This window comes from Hyaloscypha bicolor, assembly GCF_002865645.1.
Source record: "Hyaloscypha bicolor E unplaced genomic scaffold K444scaffold_60, whole genome shotgun sequence".
NCBI classification, from domain to species: domain Eukaryota; kingdom Fungi; phylum Ascomycota; class Leotiomycetes; order Helotiales; family Hyaloscyphaceae; genus Hyaloscypha; species Hyaloscypha bicolor.
In genome coordinates, this window is record NW_020194562.1 from 950833 (window position 1) to 976196 (window position 25364).

General features: G+C 40.8%; 7 protein-coding genes across 7 annotated transcripts; 4 read left to right on the forward strand and 3 right to left on the reverse strand.

The window, feature by feature from the left end:
• Window positions 1-7024: 7024 nt before the first annotated feature.
• K444DRAFT_394444 (uncharacterized protein) lies at window positions 7025-7558 on the forward strand. Its single transcript, XM_024872471.1, has 2 exons — window positions 7025-7152; window positions 7273-7558. Exons 1-2 carry the CDS (start codon window positions 7088-7090, stop codon window positions 7466-7468), a joined length of 261 nt encoding a protein of 86 aa, XP_024737409.1. The 5' UTR covers window positions 7025-7087; the 3' UTR covers window positions 7469-7558.
• Window positions 7559-10873: 3315 nt separating this feature from the next.
• K444DRAFT_561080 (uncharacterized protein) lies at window positions 10874-13127 on the reverse strand. Its single transcript, XM_024876923.1, has 2 exons — window positions 11482-13127; window positions 10874-11428 (listed from the first exon to the last, which is right to left on the reverse strand). Exons 1-2 carry the CDS (start codon window positions 13054-13056, stop codon window positions 10952-10954), a joined length of 2052 nt encoding a protein of 683 aa, XP_024737410.1. The 5' UTR covers window positions 13057-13127; the 3' UTR covers window positions 10874-10951.
• Window positions 13128-14235: 1108 nt separating this feature from the next.
• Window positions 14236-16341, reverse strand: K444DRAFT_663279 (uncharacterized protein; the record flags this gene model as incomplete). The annotated part of the gene is made up of 1 exon (XM_024886812.1): window positions 14236-16341. One exon carries the CDS (start codon window positions 16339-16341, stop codon window positions 14236-14238), a length of 2106 nt encoding a protein of 701 aa, XP_024737411.1.
• Window positions 16342-17878: 1537 nt separating this feature from the next.
• Window positions 17879-18223, forward strand: K444DRAFT_471610 (HET-domain-containing protein; the record flags this gene model as incomplete). The annotated part of the gene is made up of 1 exon (XM_024872883.1): window positions 17879-18223. A coding segment is annotated over one exon (345 nt), but the record flags the coding sequence as incomplete, so codon positions are not given.
• Window positions 18224-19405: 1182 nt separating this feature from the next.
• On the forward strand, window positions 19406-20109 carry K444DRAFT_612655 (uncharacterized protein). Its single transcript, XM_024880179.1, has one exon. The coding sequence runs from the start codon at window positions 19458-19460 to the stop codon at window positions 19923-19925; it is 468 nt and encodes a 155-aa protein (XP_024737413.1). The 5' UTR covers window positions 19406-19457; the 3' UTR covers window positions 19926-20109.
• Window positions 20110-21367: 1258 nt separating this feature from the next.
• K444DRAFT_528522 (uncharacterized protein) lies at window positions 21368-24221 on the reverse strand (the record flags this gene model as incomplete). Its single annotated transcript, XM_024874730.1, has 2 exons — window positions 21368-21469; window positions 21555-24221. The coding sequence occupies 2 exons, from the start codon at window positions 24219-24221 to the stop codon at window positions 21368-21370; spliced, it is 2769 nt and encodes a 922-aa protein (XP_024737414.1).
• A 367-nt stretch (window positions 24222-24588) lies between these two features.
• Window positions 24589-25162, forward strand: K444DRAFT_612658 (uncharacterized protein). The gene is made up of 2 exons (XM_024880180.1): window positions 24589-24658; window positions 24713-25162. The coding sequence occupies exons 1-2, from the start codon at window positions 24632-24634 to the stop codon at window positions 24908-24910; spliced, it is 225 nt and encodes a 74-aa protein (XP_024737415.1). The 5' UTR covers window positions 24589-24631; the 3' UTR covers window positions 24911-25162.
• The last annotated feature ends 202 nt before the right edge of the window (window positions 25163-25364 follow it).

Below are 25364 nucleotides of genomic sequence, written 5' to 3' on the forward strand. Positions count from 1 at the left end.
ATAAGGTTTCTTTATTCTTATATATCTGAACTTATATACTTAGTTACTAATTTTCTTTAGGCCAAACGAGCTATAAAATACCTCTCTTTTATAAATATTAATCCGAATATTTTTTAATAAATATATATTAGACCTATATAGCCTCTTATAAATAAAGATAACCCTTGGCCTCGAAAACGGATTTATTAAACCTATAATAAGCTAGATATGGCCTATAGCTAGCTAGTAGAAACTACTTTATTATTATTACTTCTTTCTCTTTTTTTTTTTTTTTTGTCTTATTTATTAGCTTTTATTTATAATTCCGGAATTAGCCCGCTTATAATCTTGGCCTAATAAATATTAAATACGAGAATTATAGTATAAGGTACTAGATATTAGAAATAATTATAAATATAAATTAGAAATTTGAGCTTTATTATAAGAAAGAAAATATAGTAATAAATGAATTATAAGTATTTCTATTTTTTTTATAAGTACTTTTTAAAGGAAATAATTCATAAGCCTATAGCTTTTATTAAAATATAAGAATATGTAATTCTATATTTATTTTTATATTTATAAGCTATACTAAAGATATATATACTAATTTTTCTTATAGTCTTTACTACTTTTAAATCTATAAGAAGCTATTTTATTATTAGGGATTCTTAAAGCCAGGCTTATAATAGGTTCTGGTTTTTATCTAGTTATTTTTTTATAATCCAGACTATATAACTAATCTCTGACTATAATATTACCCGTAATTTAATTAAGCTATTTTCTATAGCATTTATAAAATACTTGCGAATTATAATAATTTTTTTATATAAATCTATAAAATAGCCCGGAAGTAATTAGCTAGCTAAATGAGTTATCTTCGGATTTTTCTTAGCCTATAAATATATCTAATTCTTTAGTCTAAAGTAAACTATTACTATAAGAATCTTTCTATAGCTATAAAGCTAGTAGGAATTCTTTTAGATAAGTTTATAAATAAGAATTAATATAATATCTTCTTTATAATTTATAAGTCTAGCTATTAAAATCCGTAACTTTACTAGATAACTATTACTTATATAATATATATATTACTTTATTATATATTACTTTTTTTATATAATAAATATAAGTAATACTATAAAATAATCTTATAAGATACTTATTATACTTATTAATAGATCTATTTAAAGTAATAATTCTTTTACTAGTTCTATTTATATACCTATAATTATAAGGTATTATTTCTCTTTTATATTTACTAGCTTTTTTAGTAATATATTATAGATACTTTTATTATTTATAAGACTATATTTCTTAATTAGCTTTATTTATATTAAGATAAGATTTATATAAATATATATAATAGTTTAATAAATACTTTTATTTATAAAAATATCTTAATAGCTAATCTAGGTTAGTAATTTGTTTTTTTATTTTCTTTTATAAATAGAGATTAGTTTATATAATAGCTTTTTTAAGATTTAATAATTATTATTTATTATTTTAGAAAGCCTATCTTTTTTATTATTTTTATAGCTAACCCGTAATAGCTAAAGATTATTTAGGAGCTATATAGCTTATAATTTATAGACTAGCTAGATCTAATTACTTATATATTTTAATTTAAGATTTAAGAGCTTTTTATAAATTTTAAGAATAGCTTTTTTAGATTATATATAGGCTATATTTATATAATTAAATACTAGAAATAAGGGCTTTTATATTTATACTTATTCTTATTTTTATAAGTATTTATAAAGTTTAATATATCTAAATATATAAATAAGGTTATATATACTAAGCTATTAGATTTATTATAGAATTTTATAAGCAAGCTTCTAGCCTTAATTATAAGTAATATATCTTATAATCTATATAAGGAGAATTATATATAGGTCTCGTATATAGTCTATAAAGAAGCTTATAGCCCGTTAATATATTTTAAGAAATTCCTAAAAGCTTTTATAAACTATACTATAATTTATAAAAATAGCTATCCTAAGTATTATTACTAGAATAATAAGTAAATATTTATAGTTTATAAATCCGGTACTTGAGACTAGTAAGTTATTTATAATAATTACTAGATTATTTTATATAACTCGTACTTTTTCTAGAAATTTTACTTATATATTAATATAAAAATATATATTTTAGTTTAAGTAATTAAGTATATTTATAAGTATATATATAAAGAAATATACTATATAATAGTTATAATTATAGCTATAAATAACGAGATTATCTAGTATATATATACCTATTATATAAGTTTATATAAGGCTATTTAGTAGCTATTTGAATTTCTTATATATTAGGAATTTCCTTTTATTTAGTATCTTATAGTTTATTTTAAGAGAAAGTAAATAATTTATTTTTTAGATAATATTTCTCTTATAGCCCTAGCTATAAAAACTATAAATATCTATTTAATCTTAATAGCTTTTTTTAAATATAATACTATATATAAGAATAGCTAGTAATATTTATATTTAAAGTTTTTGGCCTATTTTATATAAGTTTTAAAAACTTATATATAGAAGTATTACTAATAAGGTAATAATAACTAGATTAGCTATATATATTATTATAGTCCTATTTTAGGTAAGTAGTATTATTTATAACTCTTACTTATAATTATTTATAGCCTATAGTTTTTTATAGATTTATATTTAGTTAAAGGTATTTATTACCTAATATACTAGACTATTTATATTATTTATAGCTTAATAAAAAATAACTAGAAATAGTACTAGTATTTTAATAAGATTATTCTATTTATATCTATAAGTAATTTATAGATATTATTCTTAATTAGCCTTTACTAATAGCTAATTATAGACTTATTAGTAATCTAGAACTAATATAAATACTACTTTTATAATAATCTCTAGTATTAGCTTACTTATAATAGTAGTTTCTTATTTCTATTTCTTAACTTATATTATAATTATAGCCTTTTCTTACTTATATATAGGCTTATAGACTAGTAATAATTACTTATAGACTATAGGCTCTTGTTTTTTATCTAGAATTAGATTAGTAAATACTATTTCTTATTTATATTATATATTCTCGAGAACTAGATATTATTTATAATTATAATATAAGCCTAGCTTAATCCTAATTAGTAATTATATTTTATAAAAATTATTATAGTTATTAAATTAGATTTATAAATAGCCTACTTCTATTTATAAAGGCTAGGAAATATAAGTAAGATATTTTTATATAAGGTACTTTATTATTACTTTTATAAATAAGGGCAAATAGTTTTTTATATAATATCTATAAGTATTATAGCTCTTTTATTACTAAATAAATATATGTCTTATTTTTAATTTAAGATTCTAATTAAGCTTTATAAATTATTTATAAGTTCTATTATAAAATAGAATATTTTTAGATAGATTCTCTAGTTTATGAATTTTATTATCTAAAATAAGATATTAATATAATATAAATACTATTTTAAGGTTATTTATTAGCTTTTAGTAAATTTATAATTTATAGTAAATAATTTTTTTTTTAGAGAAATACTTGTAATTCTTAATAAAGATTTTACTTAGATTTTTCTAGTTATATTATATAATTTATAAATAGATATTATTATTATATATTTTTAATAATTATTTATTTAGCTATAGCTTAAGTAGCTTTACTTATAAACTAATATATGGGTCTATAAGGGCAAGAATAGCTAGGAATTTATTTATTAGATTAGTAAATTACCTAATAACTCAAACCCGAATAAAATAGTAATAATTTCGGATTATATAAACTAGCTAATATTAATTACGGATCTAATTAGCTATATTTACTTTCTAGATCTTTTTTTCCGAATTATTATAGATCCGTTAACTTTCTATAAATAGTATTTCTTAATTATATTAAATACTATAGTCTTAGAGCTTAATATTTATATTCTTAGATATTTACTAGGCTAATTACGAATATATTAATTAGTAGATTTCCTAGATATAGATAAGTTTTCGGGTAATAACTTATATAAGCTACTTATAAAATAGTTATAAAGTATTAATCTTTTTTTCTTATTATTATCTTAGCTTACTTTTAAGATTAGGACTCTAGTACTATTTTTATAAAACCTATATTTATAAAAAGATTTATATAATAAAACCCGAATAGTAATTATAAGCTTATAAGTATATTATATTAAGGCTTACTTACTTAGAGGGAATTTTAATAGCTAGTTATAGGTAATTCTATAAATTAAGCTATTTACTATAAATACTAGCTTAGGAATTACTTTTTCCCGGAAGTAGTTTCTAGTTTATTTATACTTTATAATAATTATTAATAAGTTATAAGATTAATTCTTTTATATTATTAGTTTGGATCTATAAATACCTGTATTTATTTATAAGTAGTTTTATATAGGGATTTCCCATATATTATTTATAGAAAGCTTAAGTATTTTTCTATTATATAAGAATCTATCTAGAATATTTAATATAACTTATTTTGAGATCTTAGCTAATTTACTTTAGTACTTTATTTCTTATAGGTATCTTATAAGTACTAGATAGCCTTATAAGTTAGATTAAGAGATTTGGGAATTTATAACTATTTATAACTACTTATAAGTATTTATATCTATTTATAAGTAACTTATAATTATTATTTTAAATATTTTAGGGCTTAAATAGACCGAGAATATTATATTATTAAATATTAAAAATATATATCTTTCCTAGATAACTTTTTATAGGATTTATAACTTCTTATTCTACTTACTTTTTTTTTTCTTTTCTTCTTTCTTCTTTTCCTCTTTCTTTCTTTTCTCTTTTTCTGTCTCCGGTACTAAATAATTTATCCCTTCCTCTTCTTCTAATACCTTCGTCTCCTCTTTATAAAGAGCTACTAGCTCCTTATAGAACTTAGCAAAATAGTATATTTTTTGAGAAAGAGTAAGTAGGCGGCGGTAATAAGAAGTAATAGGGCGGCGGGCTATTTATATATTAGTTATAATTTATAATAATCCGTAGCAGATATATATATATAAAGATAATTTACCGGAAGTAATCCGGTTACCTATATAATTACTAGAAGCGACCTGGTAAAGCGGACGTGGGTTAGTAATAGTAGGGGCAGGAACTAGAGCTAAAGCTAGAGAGGGAAAGGGAGCGGCAGTAGTACCTGTAAGTACCCGTTAGATTAGTTATAGTCCGTAAAAGATTAGTAAATAGGTATAAAAAGTACTTATAAAAAGAATAACGGATATTCTTATTACTATAATAGTAGTTAGTATAGCTTCCTCCAAACTAACTAGCCATAACTATATATACTATTTATATACCCGACCCGCTAATATAATATATATATCCGGCAGTATGAACTTGACTAATAAATTAGCCAAGCTTAGCCTCCAGGTTAGCAGGCCGGGCGGGGTTAGTGGTACGGCCGGCCGCAAAACAGGCACCCGTAGCGGAGCTAGCAAAGAGAGCGCCGTTATGGTGCGGGTTAGGCGGGCGGGCAGGGCAGGCAGGGCAGGCAGGGCAGGTACTAGTGCTGGTGCTAGTACTGCTGCTGCTGCTGGTGCTACTGCTACTGGTGCTGTTGCTATTGCTGCTACTGTTACTGCTATTGCTACTGCTGGTGCTGGTAGTGGTAGTAGTGGTGGTAGTAGTAGTAGTGGTACTGAAGCTGGAGCTGCAGCTGGGGCTAGTGCTGGTACTACTGAAGCAGCGGGAGCAGATGGGAGAGAAGACATTCTATGGACCGTAAAGAGCGTTACAGGCCAGGGGCAGGCCCGTAGCGGGTATGGGGTTAACTTACATGTGTGTATGTGTGTTTATTAAAGGAAAGAAGCTTTGGAATTCGAAATTAAAACCTACCTTATTTAGCTTACCTGGAAAATTTTTAGCCTTCAAAAAGTGAATTTTCAAAGTGAATTTAAAGTCAGTAAAGCTGATATCCCTTAAATAAGTGCCTGAGGCATCCAATTAATCTCGAATCGAGATCTGGGCCGCTTCGCTAAAATTAAAGCCTGGCGGCCCTACGCAAGCTTCGGGGCCAGTCTTTAATTTTGCCCTGATCTCGTATCTTACAACGTCTAAACCACATAAGCGTAGACATCTGCCGCTATTACCTCCAGTCAGGAAACCTACCAAACTTTTGTTGCTGAAGTGTGTAACAGAGGCTGTGGTTTAGCCGTGGAATTACCTGTCAAGCTTTTATGGATCACTGTTACCCTGGCTCTTTTGTGCAATGACCAGTTTCAACCATCACTCGCATCTCCTCTGTTAAGCATAGCTTGCATTATTGACTCCGCACACCCTAAGAAATTGATTTTACTCAACAGCTTCAGCCCATGGTCTGCTCTTGCCTTCCCAGTGGGGTCCACATGTCCAAATCCTGCCTTTGCAAAATGAGGAACATCCTTATGGTAAATCTTCTGAGATCATTGCGTGATCGATTGTTTTGCAAAAGAAGTTGTGATCTTTGGGGCTGCACTGTGTCAGCATGGCGCTTCTTCGTTAGTGGAATGTTACCTCACAATTGAAACAAGGGCTAACCGCAATCCAGATCAAGAAGTTGTTGATAGACTTCCACCCTATTTTGGTTCCTGCTAAGTTCATGCCTACCGATGTCCACGATTCTCTCCATTAATTCACCTAGCCGCGTTGACTCCTGGTTCTCGAGCCCAAATGTCTGATATATTTCCTTAACTGAAATATTGAATATCACCACTATCTCTGGGAGGCGAAGCAGAATATTAAAGTGCTTCAAATAATAAATATATTAGAGTAAGTGTCTGCTATTTCAGCTGCGGCTGGGAAAGCTCCACAACCCGCCATGGCAACTCTATTACGTGGGACGCGATTCTATTTATATCCTTCCTCAGTGAGACATTGCCAGTGCTAACAGCCGCATAGCTGCTAAAATGTGATTGGGGATTCTCCGTTTTATCAACTGAATTAGGGACAATAGATGCGGCTGCTAGCGCTGGCAATGTCTCACAGACAAAAGGGATAACTTCGTGGTGGCTTGCCAAGATAAGGAGATCGCCGTAATTAACCTCTCAGCTGTCCGAGAAGAAATCTCGTCCCCAAACATCTCTTCAAGAAATAACAATGCGAAGATGTTGTCCCAATTACTTTTTGTCGCGACATACGCCGCTGTCGTGTCCGCTCAAATAGAGTTCCTGTGAGTACCCTTGCCTAGAATGCAGATCCTCCTGACCCACAATTCCCCAAATTGTGGTGTTAGCGAAGAGCGAAATTAAGCTCAGGAACACCAACAACCGCTAACCTTTCGCATTTAAAGCAACGGAACAATCGTCTGCCCAGGCCCAGGAGACTTTTGCTCAGGCAACATCATCATCCGTTGTGGAAGTGATGGAATCGGCCAACCAGGGAACTGCGATGACAATCTTGCTGGCGAGCCTCCTCTGGGTGTCGGCAACTCAAACTGCTGGGAAACGAGCCCTACGTCCGGTGATGCGGCTTGCAGTAAGAAGTGAGTGTCTAGTTGCGAAAAGGTGCCACAACTGGCTGTTCTACTAAGCAGTCCAGCTGTACTGCATATCCCTTAGTTCCTGTACTACCGAATCGATGCTAATAACCTCTGCTCTAGCTGCAAAGTTTACTGTGGGTCCGGCAATTGCCCCGAAGACTTTACCCTTCCCGACTGCATTCCAATCGGTGCTGCCTCCTCGTCCGCCTCTCCACCTTCCACAATTATCAGCAATTCCGCATCCCCAAGTACGACTACTCGAGTTCCACTACCTGCTTCGTCTTCAACCAATACCCTTACAAGTACATCTAATGCAGATACCAGCACATCTATCCCAGTTTCAACGTCGTCCAACCCGAACTCCAGTGGCACATCAAGTTCGAATGGCGGCACGGCAGTGCCAAACGCAAGCACAGCGGGCCGAAGCTCCAAAACACCCAAGCCAAGCTCTGGCACAAGTACCTCCGGCTCGGGAAGCATAACAACAGGTTCATCACCCTCGGTTCCCTCGGTTCCCTCGAAGCAAGGTGGTTTGTCCACGACCGCCAAAGCGGTAATAGGGATTGGAATCGGACTTGGCGTGCTCTTGGTACTTTCATTGTGCACCTTTGCATTTTGGTACGGTAGACGATCTACAACACGGTGGAGGGAAGAGGTGACTAAATCAAAAGCACTCGAAAGCTCAGAACTGGGACCCGGAATCCCAATTCGGAGAGAGCTGGCAGATACAGGTGTGCCGTTGACGGCTGACGAAAAGGGTGAACTAGAGAGGAGGAGGAGGGCTGCTGAGCTCGGTGGAAATCTGGTTGATCCTGTGGAACTTTCAAGTGAGAGGGCGGAGCTGCAGGCATTGAGAGAAATAGGCAATGCGCCGGTCGAGAAGGAATAATTCTTGCAGGCTGCGAATGTGAAGATATGTTTTATAATTAATAGACAGTTATTTTTGTAGTTTAGTTGTACTCAGACTAGGCGAGCCTAGCATATTAATAGGAAGAAAAATGAAGGAGAAACTGTTGCCAGTCTAACTTCATATCTTGATTTTGTAAATGAGGACTAACATACATGACGCAGGTAACAGCCTTGTAAGATGAATAGTGTAATTGGGCAAGGCTCGTACAACCAAAACAAAGAGTAATGGAGGGAGTGCAAAAGTGGTGTTTTGACTAAAGAACTAAGTGAGCGCAGGCTGTTCAGCACAACAGATTCGGCGCGCAAATATTCAGAACAACCTAATAACTTCGAAATTATTGCAATTCATTTACAGGGGCAATACGGGCAGGTTTTATGTAAGATGGATAAATTGAAAGTTTGTTGGTTTGGCATGACTGGGTATCCAAGTCCTAAGCGAGGCCCTCAACGCATGCCTCCAAGAATCAAACATGGCGACGCAGGAATGTGTAGTTCAACTTCAAAGTCATTCTCCTATCGTAGCCAGTGTATAATTGCATGAGAACCAAGTTTCGGACTAATCTCATCAATCATTCCTATACTACTCGCGATGACTGGGTGGTCTGGCTTGTTTTCGGCTAAAAAAGGGGACCTAACTCGGCTCCGGCGAGGACCCTTGATAGGTGTGACAGGGGAGCTAGAACGGCCACCGTCACGATATCTTAATAGGCCCAGAGATGTGGCTATGTTTAGGTAGTAAGGCCTGTAAAAGTTTATATATAGATAATATGGAAACTATAACCGATTCTCAAGGAGCCAGAAGGGGATCCCCCTGAGCGTGATTTATCCACTCACCTTTGACTCACCTTTGACTCCCTTCCTCACCCTTGCTCACCCTTACTCACCAGTAAAGCAGCTCTGCTCACCTTTCCAAGCAGAAACGGATTTTCTTCATGTTAGGATTGGCGTGTGATAATGCGCTGTTCTTCTGAAATATCGTCCACTATAAATGTTAGGATCTAGAACAATGAGGATATGCCATACGTACACGTTCCGTCAGGCCTCACGGCCTGGAGCAAGGGCATTGCTTTTGCAGAACTGGAACGCTGCCTTCGTGATGAAATCGTAATCGATGGAGCAATTGACGATCGGATATGTTGACAAGGGCGGTTTCCGCTTACAGCGAGCCAGCGACTCAGTAGAAATGCCTGTGGTCTGGGAGGCATGGTTGCCCCCGATCCTATATGAGTGGAATTTGAGGGTCGCGAGGCGCGTAAGTCCAGGTGGAAGGTTACTACCGAGGCCTATAACCCCTGTATTGCCATACCGAGGTCGATAGCGATCCTCTTACCAAAACCCCCCAAAAAATATTATATATAATATTATATTATTACACTTAATATTTTCTGCTTTTAACCTCTTATATAATAAATTACTTAAAATATAAGACATTTATAAGCTTATAAATAATTAATATACTTTTAAAATTATTTTCTTTAATTTAAATTAATTAGAATTTTATTAAAAAAGAGTTTTTTAAATATATAAAATTTTAAAGTTCTTTTTTCAATATTATTTCTAGTTTTTTAAGCTCTTAAACTTATAACTTTTATAATTCTTAAACTTTTTGTGACAGTTCTCGTCACGTCACGTGCTCTGCACCTAATTGGGACTAGCGCGGCTCGCTAAGCTACACGCGTGCACTTTGTACTTAAACTTGGTTCTCTCCTTAAGGAACCTCTTCTTCTTTCCTTACCTTAGAATTCTCAATAAACGATTCCCCTCGCAAGCACTCCATTCGTGAGCAGTGTATCAAAGGATTAATCACGTTAATCAAATTAATCAATTAATGTAATTAGATTATAATTAATGTAATTCAGATTTTTTTTTGATTAGATTAGAATAATTAATCTGATTAATCTGTCACGTGACTATAGTAAATCACTATTTACTTAATAAGTATTAAATAACTAAGACACCTATCAGGTAGCCCTAGTTAGGCTTATATAATAGTAGCTATATACTAGCTTTCAATAATAATAAACTAGTTATTCTCCTATATTCCCCCTTTTTTAATTTAGCTTCGGGTCGCTTACTAAGCGTTGCCGCCCCTGATTAGTATAGCGCTAGATCTAGAGCGGGCAGGAGCGTTACCAGATTAGGCTAGCACGGTCACGTGTAGGATCACGTGTGTATTAATCAGATTAATCATGATTAATCTAATTACTACGTGAATAGAATATAATTAATGAGTATATTTCGTAATTAGATTAGATTAATAGTCATTAATCTAATCTAATCTAATTATTTGATATACTATTCGTAAGCTCCCTTTATAGGTTCGTAATACTTTTCAAGTTATTTAAATACTTATATATATATTAATTATAATTTATATAATTTTAAGAAAAATCAGAGCTTTAATAAGCCTAATATATAAGAAAAAGAGTTTTGGAAAACTTTTAGTAAGATTTGAGTAAAGTAGCTATAAAGCAATTATAAAAGCTTATATACTTAAAGGCTTATTTTTTTTAAAAGCTTAAATATCTTAATTTATATATAAGAATTTCTAGAAATAGCTCTTAATAAAGAATTATATAAATTAATATTTTTTCGGGGTTCTGACAAGAGGATCGCTATTGACCTCGGTAGCGATGGCCTCTGAAAGCAACCTTGTTTGTATCTCTCTTCCATGCATCTCCCCTCTCTCCTCCTGTCTCTTGACAATTTTGTTCTCAATCCCGGAACCCTCGTTGATAAGGCGGAAGGAATACGATCTCTGATTTATTTGGCCGATACGATGAATTCTCGCAACTGCCTGCAGTTCACGATAAAACTCGTAATCCGGCTCCATCAGGACCAGATTCGCTGCTCTGGTAAGCTGCAAACCAGTTCCGATGAGTCTCGTTGTGCCTACGAGGATTTGGAAGTTGTTCTTCTGCTTTCGAAGGCCGGAGTCTTTGTCGATGGCGTCTGTGAAGGCGTCGAGCACTGCGGCGCGCTCCCGAGCTTTCATGCCTGCGCAGATGAGACCCACTCGGTTCTTCTTGTCTCTTGGAAGAACGAGTCGCTCGATGAACTATCTTTCTGTCAGCAAAATGAGAAGTTCTTTAGAGAGGGGGAAATACTTACCAACTTGAGGATCAGGGCAACAGGATTGAATAGCGTCATAATGACGAGTTTCTGATCCTTCGCATCAACGTCGATAGTTTGAAGCAGCTCAAGGATATACTGCTTCAACCAAATACACTTCGAGCTACTCGCCACAATCTGCTTCAAGTAAAGCGAATACGGAGATTTAAACACATTCGTTCCCTTATATTTGATCACCTCTTCTGTCGTTAAAGTCAAGTGGTGTTTATGATGCACGCTTGAAAGCGTCACCAAAAACGGGAAGCTCGCAATGATCCGCAGCCTCCATTCCACCCTACACCTCCGATTGAATGTCAACCCTTTTGGAAAATTTACCGTCCGGTAAACAGGATCCTTGATTCTCCAGCTTTCGAGGAGATCGGCGAATATCACGAGTGCTTCGTCTTCGATAACTTTCACTAGATCATCTAGCTTGGCGTCAAACTTGGGGTTATGTGTGAGGACGATGTCTTGGTGGACGTGCTTCTTTAACTTGATGAGGGGCCGACCCATCCAAGATGAGTCTGCAGTGCGTCGGATCATGAATCGGAATAGGAAGGGGGTGAAGTCGTCTTCAAGTTTTTGGGCTACTTGATGATCTCCAGTTCGGCTCTTGACATGCTTTTCGAAGTTTTTGCAGATCATGTCGAGAGCTCTGTAGTGGTATTGGCTGAGGATTGGATTCTCGTCCCAGCCTGTGGTCATGGAGTACTTGTCTTTTCTGGGGAAGTGTTGTTCGATGGCCCACAGAACTCCTTCAATGCTTCTCGGTGTATTGAGGATCGGCGTGCCAGAGTAGCCCCAGATGAATGGGTTGTTGGTAAGTGGCAAATCAGAAAGTACTCTTGCGCGTCCCTTTTCTTTGAAATATTCTTCGTGACACTCATCGATCATGGCGAGACCAAAGACAATCCCTCCGCTCTTTGCTTTGACCCAAGTGGGGTTCTCAATCGACTTGGCATAAGACAAGAAGAGGCCGCCATACTCGAACTTCTTGACCCAACTCTTGTATGAATTGGGAGTCGTCAAAACAAGATATCTATCTTGGTGAGGTCTCGCAGTCTCCTCGTGATACTTACTGGCCTTGTTGTCGAAAATGTGTCTCTTGGCACTCAACTCCTTGATGTTTCTTGCATGTCGTGCATCCAGATTCCCAAAACCAGGAGCCGGAACTGGGTTTGCAGCGTCATGAGCGACTACTAGTCTCATGGCAAGATTACTCTCAGTCTCATCAATATGTGCAAACCATTGCGAAACCCAGGGTAAGACCAAAGACTGCGGTACACAAGCAATTCTGACACCGGCCTTGGCAGGCCATTTGGAAGTCGGGCTTGAAGAGGCACAGGGACATACAATCCAACCTGGACGTTCATGACGACTGGGACAGCGGTCGCCCTGATGCTGTTCAATCTCATTGAGATGTTTTCGGCCGTGGAGTGCGCGAGTTGCCTCCACTTCTTCCCAGAGCCAGGTTAGCTGCCTTTCCGCTACTATGTATGCAAGGAAAGAAAGTGTTTTTCCGAGTCCCATTTCATCGGCGACGAAGCCACCGCCAACTTCTCTGGAGGATTTCATCTGCCAATAGACGCCATAGACTTGATATTGATATAGCGACGTTTTCAAGCCTGCGAGTTTGACGGTTTCGTTGAGTTCTACCTCGTGAGGGCTGATTTGAACAGTGTGGGCTCCGATAAATTATCGATCGGGATTATCGATTAGTAATCGTTATCGGCTAAGCGATCAATAAACGATCGATATCGATAATTATCGTCGATAAAAGTGGGCCCAGCCAGCCATTAAGCGAGCCCCATCACCTCGATAATTCCATCGAAAAGTGGGCCCAGCCAGCCATTAAGCGAGCCCCATCACCTCGATAATTCCATCGATAAAAGTGGGCCCAGCCAGCCATTAAGCGAGCCCCATCGCCTCGATAATGCCATCGATAAAAGTGGGCCCAGCCAGCCAGCGAGCCCCATTACATGAACATCTCACTTTCTAGTTCAATTATAAACCGATTAGTATTAAGATTAGTATAAAAGTAGACTATTATTACTATACTATTAGACTTTTTAACTTTCTATTTAATAGTCTATTATATAACATAGACTAGCTAGTATTTAATCCAGTTATTGATAATTCCATCGATAAAAGTGGGCCCGCCAGCCATTGAGCGAGCCCATCGATAATTCCATCGATAATAGTGGGTCCCAGGGCCTTGGCAATACTACAGGGCCACTACAGGGCCACTACAGGGCCACTACAGGGCCAATACGCCAGGCCTTAGACCGCCTTTACAGTACTAAATCTATCAATAATAGTGGGTCCAGGGCCTTGGTAGTACTACAGGGCTACTACAGGGCTAATGCGCTATATTTATAGGCCTTATACCGCCTTTACTAAATCGGAATTCTGCTATAGTAAAGAAAAGGTGGTATGAGGCCTATAAATATAGCGCATTGGCCCTATAGTGGCCCTGTAGTGGCCCTGTAGTATTGCCAAGGCCTTAGTTCGATAATTATCGTAATCGATGGTCGATTATCGATTATCGAAAAATTAGCGCGATTATCTAATCGTCGCTTATCGAGCTTATCGGAGCCCACACTGGATTTGAAATGTGCGGCAGCAGTCTATCCAGCGTGCGGACTCGACACTTGGTCGGATTTGGCTCAATTCTTTCAAGTTCTGGAAAGCTTGTAAACTATTTTACAGTCAGCACATTTCTTTAGTGGCATATCCTTGGGATTATAGATGGACTTACCGAGTAACCAAAAACTCATCGGGGTTCTCAAAATCATCAGGCTGCTCTAGCTCCTCCACTTCAGTGTCCTCCAATCTCTCAGTATTGCCAATCTCCTTAAGCCTCTCGACCGAAAGATCCTTCTCATTCTCGCCTCCACGCACGAAAGTTCTCCTGGACACCTCCGCATAGTAGTCCTCGGATGTACCGACTTGCTCCTGAACCGGAGCAACATCCTTCGATTCGCGCCTGAAAACATTCTTAATTGCGGAAATAGGACGTAATGACATAGACGCTCTCGTGCTGACTCTTGATGCAACACTTTCCCTCCTCTTGATCGCTGGGGAAGGGGACTGTGGGTAAAATCCAGATTCTCGTCTTATATTTGCCTGTTCTTGGCCTTTTCGGGACGTAATAGAATCCCGACTTTCGGCTTTCTCCTCCCTTTCCCGCCTTTTCCTATTAGGATCTGGGGCAAAGAGGGCCGCCTTTTCGGGGTGGGTGGGAGTTCCAGTCATAGTCGCATTAATCTTCTTCCCTGCGTTGACAGTTGTGACGACTGCATTTATTATGGCCCTCTTTCTTCTGAGAGGCGGTGGAGTACTAGCCCGAGGGAAGAGGAGACTATCGAATTCCGGTTTGCGCGGTTCTTTGTCTATTGTTGATACAGAAGAGGACGGAAGATAGGGCGGTGTCGGTATGGCCTTCAGGGGAACACTGTCACGATACACCCCAGGGCGTGGTTTTCTCGGTGGCGTTGACTTGGCGACTGGCTCGGCGAGACTGGCCGGGGATGGATCCAGTGGTTTTACCCTTATTTTGGACTTTCGTCCGTTTTGGGGAACACGAACTTGCTCTTTCCCAAAATTCTCCTTGTCTGTCTTCATGCCATTCGCAAAGAAGCTACTCGCAGATGCCAGTGATGATTGTGGAGTGGTGTTGAAAGAGAAATGAGTCTGATCTTGGACTGGGTTTTGAACACATGTATTAGATGATTCGCCCACCTCAATATTATTCTCGTCTGGTTTGCTTCCTGCACTTCTTTGGGGTAGAGGTGGTGCTTGCGCCTTCGAACGTGCCAGAACTTTGACCCTAGTTGCCTCTCGCTGGTTGCGTGCATGTTGTGCTCTCTCTCGCTCTTGCTTCTGCTTTTGGTTGAAAAGCACAGCCTTTTTGGCCTCACTCTCCTTCTTTATCTGAGCTGCTTCTGCTGCCTTTTTCTCAACACCCATTCTCTTTCTCTCTTGGTGGCTGTTCTCCTCGAAAAATGTAAAAGTTAAACTGTCTCCATTCGTATTGTGTAGCAGGTGGGTGACAGCAACTTCGAACTGTTTCTGATTCTCAATCATGTGCTGGGTACCCCTTCCAGCCCTCAACGTCTGATTCGTAGGTCTGGAAAAGTAAACAAGCTTTCCATTTGCCAACTTGTAAGGTTCGTCGCCGCTCACCGCATTTAGGACTTCCTCAAATTCGTCGACGAATAAGTTCAGTTGGTAGTTCCGGACCAGGGCCGGGTCTTTTCCTTCTGGAACACATCGGACGGAGATGATTTCTAAGATCTCGGGGGGGAGCAATCTAAGTTTAATTTTATCGGAAGATATGACTTCTAGTGCGAAAGTTCTCTGATCGATCGGAAGTGGACCTTGCTTCTTCTCCTCGGAGGGCGTCGTGGGTGCTGTGTGGAGAGGAGGGGGCTCAGAGATTCGTGGAACATCCCTCCCGATTGTGGGACTGTCTGCCAAGGCGGGTTCAGGTTTCTTGCCTTCACGTATTTCCTCTTTCTTGGACCGATTCTTGCTCCATATATCAAGAATCAATGCCTCGCACCAATCATTCATCCAATGCGTTGGGACGTTCTGAAAGATTGTGAGCAATGCTGTTGTTGTCTCGGTCACAGTGTCTCTGAAATCCGGACCTCCTGGTAATAATGATGCGTTGTCCAAACCATGGCTATAATACGCCTGTTCAATAAGCTCTTGGATCGTTGTGACTATTTCTTCGGTAGCTTGAAGACCGACTTTGAAGTTTTCAAAGTTCAGGTTAGACCGATTGGGCGCAAGACTTGCGAACCATAGCACTCTCTCTTCCTCTGAATCTGGCCTTTGCCGCAGCTGCTCCGCCATTGTGACTATTTTCTTTAAGGGCCAAAACAATTGAAATGTACTTTTCTGTCGGATAAAATTAGAGGCAGCTCCAGATAACAATAGCAAGTCTTAGTTTTGAGGGAATGAAATGTACCCAGCATTGATGCCACTCCTTATCTAATAAGACGAAATAAACATATGCTCATATTTGTTCCAAGCTCACAAGAGGCTAGGAACAAAGCTTCATTGTGGATTCCCCTCGAGTCGCCGGGTTTGGGCAACTCGTTCAAAGGAACAAAGCACATTAAAGGAGTGCCAATTGGGGTGATGTCACGAGTAAAAAGAACAAAGGCGCTTCATATTTCGGACATTCAGCTTGAGCGTTCAACTTTAAGGGAAGCATCGAGGATCCAGAAATAATCCTTCATGCCGCACTAAAACGAAAGTGCCCATTATCGGTGGTTTCGGTGTACTCGCTTAACCAGAGAAAACTTGAAATCTCAGAACGAGGAGCTTGTCCCATGTTCTATCTCACTCGGGTATTTACTGGCTTTTAATCGTCAGATTTACTGACTCGTAGACAAATAAGGATAATTTGAGTTCTTGCAGAATGTTCTGTCTTGCCGGGGATAAATCCCCAAGTATCAATTGCCAATCCTGCGTGGTCAGTACATTGACAACTCAAGCACTGGTTGGATGGCTAGCTATAGAATGAAAACCATTATACCTGTTCATTTGAGTAATCTCACAAGATAGACCATGGTTAGTGATGGGGACTGCGAAATGAATCTGTGAAAGCGAAAGTCGACAGAGAGCTTGCCAGTTTAGCACTACTCGGGTGGTCCCTCCGCAAAGCACACTCAAAATGCATGACCAATTGATGTGTAATGCATCAAGAGTTGATTCCGGAATACATATTGTGGTTTTACCTGCCTCCCAAATTCAGCCCCTTGAATTCAGAGGTAAGCACATTGTGATGGAACACATGCCCTCACTTCAAAAATGAACGTCGGAGATTGGGTGAACTAGAATTAATCTGAAATTGTGAGTGTCTTTCTCGGTTCATTATTCCATCATAACCCTCATAAATTGGAAATTCGAGCATTACACTCGCTCACCGTCATGCATTCCATTCTCTCTACCTGCTGCCTAGTTTGAAATGGAAACTTGCGTGTAAAAAGAGCCATAAATCAATCTTGGCGGAACCACAGACCGAACGCACAAACTTACAGAAGTTGAGAAGGGGGCCTATATCAGATGCCGTTGTAGATTGTAATAGTTTGGAGAGCTAGTAATGAGATGTTGGTGAAACTAAACACTGCGAGCAAGAAGGATCACATGAAGCACAGAGCCTGCCGAGAGCCGAGGAGTGGGCAAGTGACTAATAGGGGGGCGAAGCACGTGACAACACAGCCTCGGCTACCTAGTTCCAAGGTTGCTTGTCGCTGATCTGGGACACTGAGTCACCTGTCCGTTTGCAAATAAACATCACTCTTCGTTTTTACCTTCAGCAAACCCACATGAGTCGCAAACTACTTACTTGAAGATGTACATCTACCATCCTCTCCAAGCGACGCGTTCGATACGGATTCTGGAACTATTTCCATCACGAAAAAGTCACGAGGCGGTCGCCATCAAGCTTCTCGAGGTTTCACTGGATGACCCTGCAGAGTTTGAAGCTCTGTCGTACTCTTGGGAGGGTCAACCACTTGATCAAAACATTTTATGCGAAGGAGAGAGTTTCCTCATTAGTGCAACTTGTCGAGCGGCCCTGGAGCGCTTGCGGCTAAAGCGAAAATCGAGGATGTTGTGGATCGACCAGATATGCATCAATCAGAACTCTGTAGCAGAGAAGAGTTTACAGGTCGAGCTTATGGGCGATGTCTACAGCAAAGCAAAGCAAGTAATTGTCTGGCTGGGAGTACACCCAACAGGCAATAAACTTGTCCAATTTGCCAAGCTACATCACATCGTCGGCGTTCTGGAAAAGCCGTTAAGGCTCGTGTTCAAGGAACATGCAACAGTGAAGGCAACACCAGGATGGGACATGGGCGAACTCGTTTTTCACGGCCCAAAACTGCAGCATAAAATAGGCCTAATATGGGAGGGTACGTATTCGAAAAGCTCTTGCAACTGCTGATAATTTTTTCTAATGAAATACAGAAAAGTCAGATATCAGCCTTCCTGATTTATATCCAATTTCGTGGTTTGAAAGGGTGTGGACTTTGCAGGAGGTGGCTCTAGCACGGCGAGTCATCTTATTAACTGCTCGAAAATCAACGGACTATGATAAATTCATGTTCGAGTTGAATGATTGGCTTTACACTAAGAATGCCAAGAACTTATCTGGGGAATTGATAAGCAGAGAGAATGAAGTTGGGACCCAACTACTGTTGGCTAGGCAGACAATCCGCCATTGGGTACAAAAGACGACGAAAGAAAAGTACCAAGGAGACAAATGGGGGATTCCGGACGTGAAACGAGATATCATGGACGTGTTCACACGTCTGACGAGATGTTTAGCTTCCGTACCAGTCGATAAGATCTTCGCCATTTACGGCTTGATGCAGAGGCTGGGAGTTCAGCTCCCAAAGCCGGACTATGCTCTAGACTGCGACGTGGTTTATTGGAAAGCATGCGTTGCATTGATGAGACACCAAAAATCTATCCGTCTACTTGAACTTGTCAACGGGTTGCCGTGGCGGGGTTCCATTCCCTCGTGGGTACCGGACTTCAATCACACCATGGCACGCTGGGAAATGAACTTCAAGCGATTCGGAGCATCAGAAGAAACCAAGGGGCCAAGAGGGCTCTCGGCAGATGGCTCGAATGGAATGTTTGAGCTGAAATCCGAGGATCTGATTCTAGTCACCAAAGCGAAGATCGTAGGCGTAGTTGAGGGGCGAATATTTCAACACGTTCGGCCGAACGAGTCCAGAATCTCTGATATGGATAGAGATTTGAGATGGCTCATCGATACAGTGCACGTGCTTCAAAGTTGGATACAGGCTGCTTTGAAACTGAGCCCTACGCAAATGCTACATCCAAGAGACCATCCAACCCCAGATGCGATAACTTGCGTAATCTGTCAGATCCCGGGCATCGCATCACGAATCGAGGTTCAACAACAAACAGAGATTATCCGACTTCTTTGGATGGCCTGCGAGGATGGAATTGGACAAGACTCATTCGATTCATTGTACCGACTTGCAATGAAAAGCTCATCCATCCGCAGATTATTTCTCGAGACTCCTGGATTAAGAAACCTGGCTTATCTTCCTGAAGTAAAATTGGTCCTGATGATTGTATCCCTTGGTCTGGCAGAGACATTTGATCGGCTTTGCAGTATGGCAGTTGGGAATGCATTCTTCTGGACACGAAATGGACACATTGGAACAGCACCACTTGCTGTCAGCAAAGGAGACCTTGTTGCTCTCATCCCCGGAGTTAGAGCCCCGATGATACTTCGCCAGATAGACTCAATTTCGTACCAAGTGATTGGGCCCGCATTCGTATACGGGATGATGGATGGAGAAATGTGGACTGATAAGGTAGGTGGACGTAAGCGAGAGGAGGATAGTAGGGAACCTAGAGATGACCTGAAAGATATTCATTTGGTGTAATCCTGAGTGGACTACCGCAGGCACGCATGGGCTTTCCCAATTTCCTAGTTGAAGGAATACGATTCCTGGGTGAGTAGTGATTGCTGGATGCCGAAGAGGGGAAGGTGTGTTGTGTTGACGAAACTGGTGTAGGAATAGTATTGACGTTATGGACTGTTCTCCGTATGGGGAGCAAATTTGGGACGAACTCCTAAGTTTCTTTCCCGGAGAGAGATTGCAGGATATTTGGATCGGGCAATTGGTCTCGAAGGACGGAACAGAATTCTTGTTTGTTATTAGCCCTTCTCATGAGACGGGAGCAGCTTCGATTCTATCAACTGTCGAGGGACAGTCCACTAGGAGACTTGGCATCCTGTGCGACTTGGTGACTTGGTATAGAAACATCGAATAACAGAGTTATTGAAGAAAATCACTTTGTACTTTAGTAACTGGAACAATGAACTATGGTCCTCTAGAAATTATGATTTTGGCAACTGCCATCAATTGTACTTTCACGATTGGAAACATTTACAAGACTTGAGAAGTATCCTCCACATTGCAATTGTGCCACGCCAGCTTTCAATGCTCCATATATATTAGGACATCCAGCAAGTTCGGGACACAATGCCAATGTTCCCGAACTATCAAGAACAATGAACGTGGTGAAGGTGGCTGGCAACTCGCAAATCTCGTACACACTCAATGACTTTGAAGGGACATTCTGGGCAATGAAATTCCTAATATAAAGCCAAAAGGGAGCTAGGCCAAATGACAACAAATATAAATTGACAATAGCAACAAAAGCTAAAGGAAGACCCCAATCACTTGCTCTTACAAAGAAGCACCCCTGTCGTATTCATGGAATGCCAAACACAAACAATGACAAGCCAAGATCCCCAGGACCATGCCGCAGCCTTGGCCTTCTTCGAATACTATGATTGTATCTAAAGCAGTTGCAATGATGCGTTATAACGACCGCGTTTTCCCGATCTTTACCACACTAAGGCGATTGGGATACTTGCAGTGACTCAAAGTCTGCTTGCATCTTGCATAAAAGAAATAATTCTCTCGAAACAGTAGATGAGGCAGGACTTGCTCAATAACAGCTTCCCAATTGCTGGGGTTTGCTTAATACATAAAGCCATCACCTCACGTGATGATCCGGCAATGCAAAACTTGCACAAAATCCTCATCCACAGGAGAAACTTTCCCGAGTTGAATTCCAGAAGTGAACACCCTATAAAGCCTGCAGATTCCTTCACCTTCCCGAGTACTTTTCATTCAGCCCTACTTGAGGAGTAGATTTGGACGCGGGACAATGGGTGCCATTCGTACTGCCTCGTGGTAGCGATCCAGGCTTAGATTATCCTTGGGAAGCTTCTTCAAGGACCAAGATGTAGACAACTTTTAGGCCCGGAAGGACTTAAAAAGTTGGTTGTTCTCTTTCTAATTGGTGTTGGTATCTACATCCCATTCTGCTGCTTAAACTTATCCCAACTCTCGTTCAGCGTCGCGAACACCAGCGCGGCAATCATGCGCACCTCTGTACTCGCATCTTGCGGCAACTGTTTCCCATTAGCCTTTATGCCCTTTCCCTTCGTCCAACCCAAACTCAACTCGCCTGCAAGTAGGGGCAAAGCATAAACGTACCTTATCTGGATGCGTCTTCCCAATAGCCTTCATATAATTAATCTTCACCTTGTTATTCTGCACCAGCTCATGCATCCCGACCCTCTTCCACCCGGCTCCCTCCCACATAACACTATCCAAACTGCCAATCAACGCGCGCAAATTATCCCTCTTGCCATCTCTCCACTGACTAATTCTTCCCTCGACTTTATCACTAAGAGCGAATTTCTCGTCGTCCGCTCTCTCCGCCTCTTTATGCTGCGCCCTTAACCTTTTCACAGCCTCGGAGTCTTCTCCTGCACCGGCACCGCTGAGATCTGCAAGCGCTGATTTGGGTTTGGGCTTAGGGGCTGGACGGGGTGTAACAGTTCGTGAAGCAGGTAGTTTCAGAGCAAGAGCTTTCTCGCATCTCTGCCTCCCTTGTATGGCATTTGAAGCTCCAACTCCATGCTCCACACACAGCTTCCATACATCACCAGCATCCTTCCATCGCTCCATCTGCTCCAAAGCTTCAGCTTTCCGCATCAGTGCTTTGCCGTAGAATTCCTTCATCTCTTTATTACCACTGCCTTCGCCCGGGCCAAGATCGATGGTCTCGCCATCGCCTCGCGAGAGTCCGATGAGTTCGAGGGCTGTATCCGCGTCCGTGACAGCGGATTTAGGGACGCCAGTTTTGAGACCAGTGAGGGCCCGGTTGCAGAGGAGGATTATAGTTATTGGGTGACGATCAGGGAGGGAAGAGAGCGATGACGAGTAAGACTGGTGTGCGGCCGCGTAGTCCCCGCGTTTGAAGTGTTCCGTGCCCGCCAAGCGATGTTTGGTTGATTGATCCCTTGCAGATGTGGAGAGATGTGGGATTTTCCGGGGTGGTGCTTTAGGTCGGGTCGGGATTGGAGTTGACGGTTTAGAAGGGCCTGGTGACGGATTTGGAGACATTCGAGCAGGTTGAGCGGGTCTTGATGGGGCTGAGGAAAAGAGAAGATCCGGCCCGGGCTGTGGAGGGGCGGGTTGCGGTGTTGCTTTCTTTCGGCGGGCTGGACTGACGTATGCCTGCGCAGATTGTTCTTCAATAATCTGTTTACTTACCCTGGAACGTGGATCGGGGGCTGTCTGTTGCCATCGAGGAGCAGCTGCTCGTTCTGGCGGTGGTCTTGGCATAGCTGGTGACTGATCACGTGAAGAGTCCGAGCTTGACGGTGTAAATCGTGGTTCAGGGGCTCTTGCTTTCCTTGGTGGAGGTCGACCGCCACCCTCAAGCATAAGAGCTTCATCGGTGACCTCGGGAACCTTTTCTTGCGGACGTCGACCACGTCCTTCCGCAGCTGCTCTTCTCTCCGCTTGTTCTCTTTCAGCTGCCTCTCGCATCCATTTCGGCTGGCTGGAATCTTCCCCCTCTTGCTGGAATTCAGCAACTGCCTTTTGAACCTTCTTCTGTGATGTCTTCCATAACGAGTTTGCAGTCTTAAGAAAATTACTTCCTACAGCCGCTGCAGTTTTCGGAATATCTCCATCCCCGCTTGGTGAATTATTCTCTTCCCGTCGAGGCTGTAACCGATCTCGATCTTCCTCTCTCATCCAAGCGCGAGTATTCTCTCGCCTTGGTCCATCTCTAGACATATCCCTCCGTTCCCCATTTGAAGCTGAGCCATTTCGGCTTGAATCTTTGCCTTGTTGTTTTTGCTTCGCCTGCCTGTGTGCATCATTCAAGATCCATCCCACGGCAGCTTGAATATCAAGACCCGAACCACTTTCCGTCAAAGCTCGCCGCGACTGCTCCGCCGAGAAGCCCATATCTACAAGCTCTGCCACCGCTTTATCCCAAAGATCATCCGATTCCTGATCGGAGGTTGGCTCCGGCATAACCTCTCGTTGGATAGCTGTACTTGGCCTCCTGACCTCCTCCACCGGCTTCCCTAAGTCTCCCAAAAAGTCGTCGTCGTCGTCATTAATACTTGGTATGGGGGCAGGCACAGAGCTGCCTTGCTTCATTTGCCCAAGTCCAAAAGGGTCATCATCATCTCCCAGATCTGCCCCCAATGATCCAGATTGTTCCCAAGCTTGCGGCTTAGTCAAATCTGGAGGCTTGCTTGTGCCAAATCTTGGTGTATTTCTGCCATTGCTAGGCACGGAAGGAGGAGGGTAGTAGCTTGCATTATCAACCTTGGTATCCGCATTGAATGCTGCAAACAGATCGTCGTCGTCATCGTTCGCAGGTGTCGAGTTGCCATTTATAGCTGGGGACGAAGCACGGGCGAAGTTCGGAGGTAAAGGTCGAGTCGCAGGAGTGGTACTTCGTGAGGTTACAGCAAATTGTCCTCTATTCCCCAGCCCTTCCCAAGCCTGAGAGCCGCCAAACTGTGATTCATATTGCTTTCTCCTCAGCTCTTCTTGTTTCCTCTTCTCTGCCTGCAGCTTTGCCTGTTGTTCTTGTAGTGTAAGAGTGTTGGGTTTCGAGGATCCAAAAGATACCAGATTCGAGAAGCTGTCTGGTGTTGACGATTTGGGCGGCGCAAACGGAGAGGGCTTCGGAGCGCCAGAGCCTTGCGCAGATATTGGCGTGCTTCGACCTGACAGTTGAGGAGGGGGCGTGGGCTTTAATGCTGGGTAATAATTCCCTGTGCCCTGCGGTGCTCTGTTTGTAGTTGTGTTCGGAGTCGCAGACCAGTCTAGACCGCTCAAATCATCCATCTTGACGCAGAAAATATATGAAATTTATGCATTTAATGTTAGTCGGAGTTGTCGTAAAAGGCATTGAAGGTCGTAAATATGAAGAGTGGCAAGTGATGCTCGTCCTGTATGGTTCCTCCCTTTGGGCGTTTCGCTGGCATATCAAGTTGCGTCAAGTCTGGAAGTGGCGACCGTACGAGTAGTTTAACGCGCGGTTATTAAGCCATCACGTGTCTCTCTTCCAAACTTCTCTTTCCTCAATCATCACTTTCATCCAACACAGTACACTCATTTTGTATCGGCTTGTATCTTAATTGTGCCACATTCTTCTGAGTTATAGGCTTGTTATTCAAAATCTTTGTACTCGAGAAGGCTCGGCACTGTGAAGCACCAATTTTTGAGCTTTTCGCCCAAATCTCCCGAGAGGTGAGATGTCAGCCCTCTCTCAGACGATCCTTGTAGGTTCAATAGTCGTTTTCAGCTCAATAGTACCATTTGCTGAATTACCGCAGGACCATATACCCAGCTATTTCAAGCAACGCGAGATCTTCGTCCCTCTCATTGTTGGATTTTATGTCGTGGTTCTGGGGCTTTGTTTGACAGGAGCCCTCCGAGTCTCCAAAGGACAGCAGGATAAAGCACGAAAGGAGAGAGGCTCTCAATTTTCAATGCTTGATGAGGATGAAGATGATGAAGGCAAGGAATCGTAAATTGGTGGGAATGTGACATTGGGAGGAGTTGGGGGAGGGTTTAGATTTTGTTGATGTCCAGCTTTAACAAGCAAGGACTGGTCGAATCTGTACTCATGAGGGAGGTAGAACCATCTTCGGTGAGCTAATGCGAGGAAAGGCTTCAAAGACGGGTCGGAAGGAGTTGGTCACATGACCACATTTCGTTCTTGGCCCTGATGCTTCTCAAGACTCACCTTTCCATAGCCTACATGTGGAAAGGTCAAAGTGATGCATGCAACATGCTGCATTCCTCGTCAATTTTCCATAGCCTACATGTGGAAAGGCCAAAGTGATGCATGCAACATGCTGCATACCTCGTCTATTCATGGCATATTCAGTCATCTCACAAGTCAGCACAAGGTTCCAAGGATCTCGACGTTTCCATAAGAATACAATGCTCAACAACTTTCGAGCAGGTTTTGCGCGTCAACAA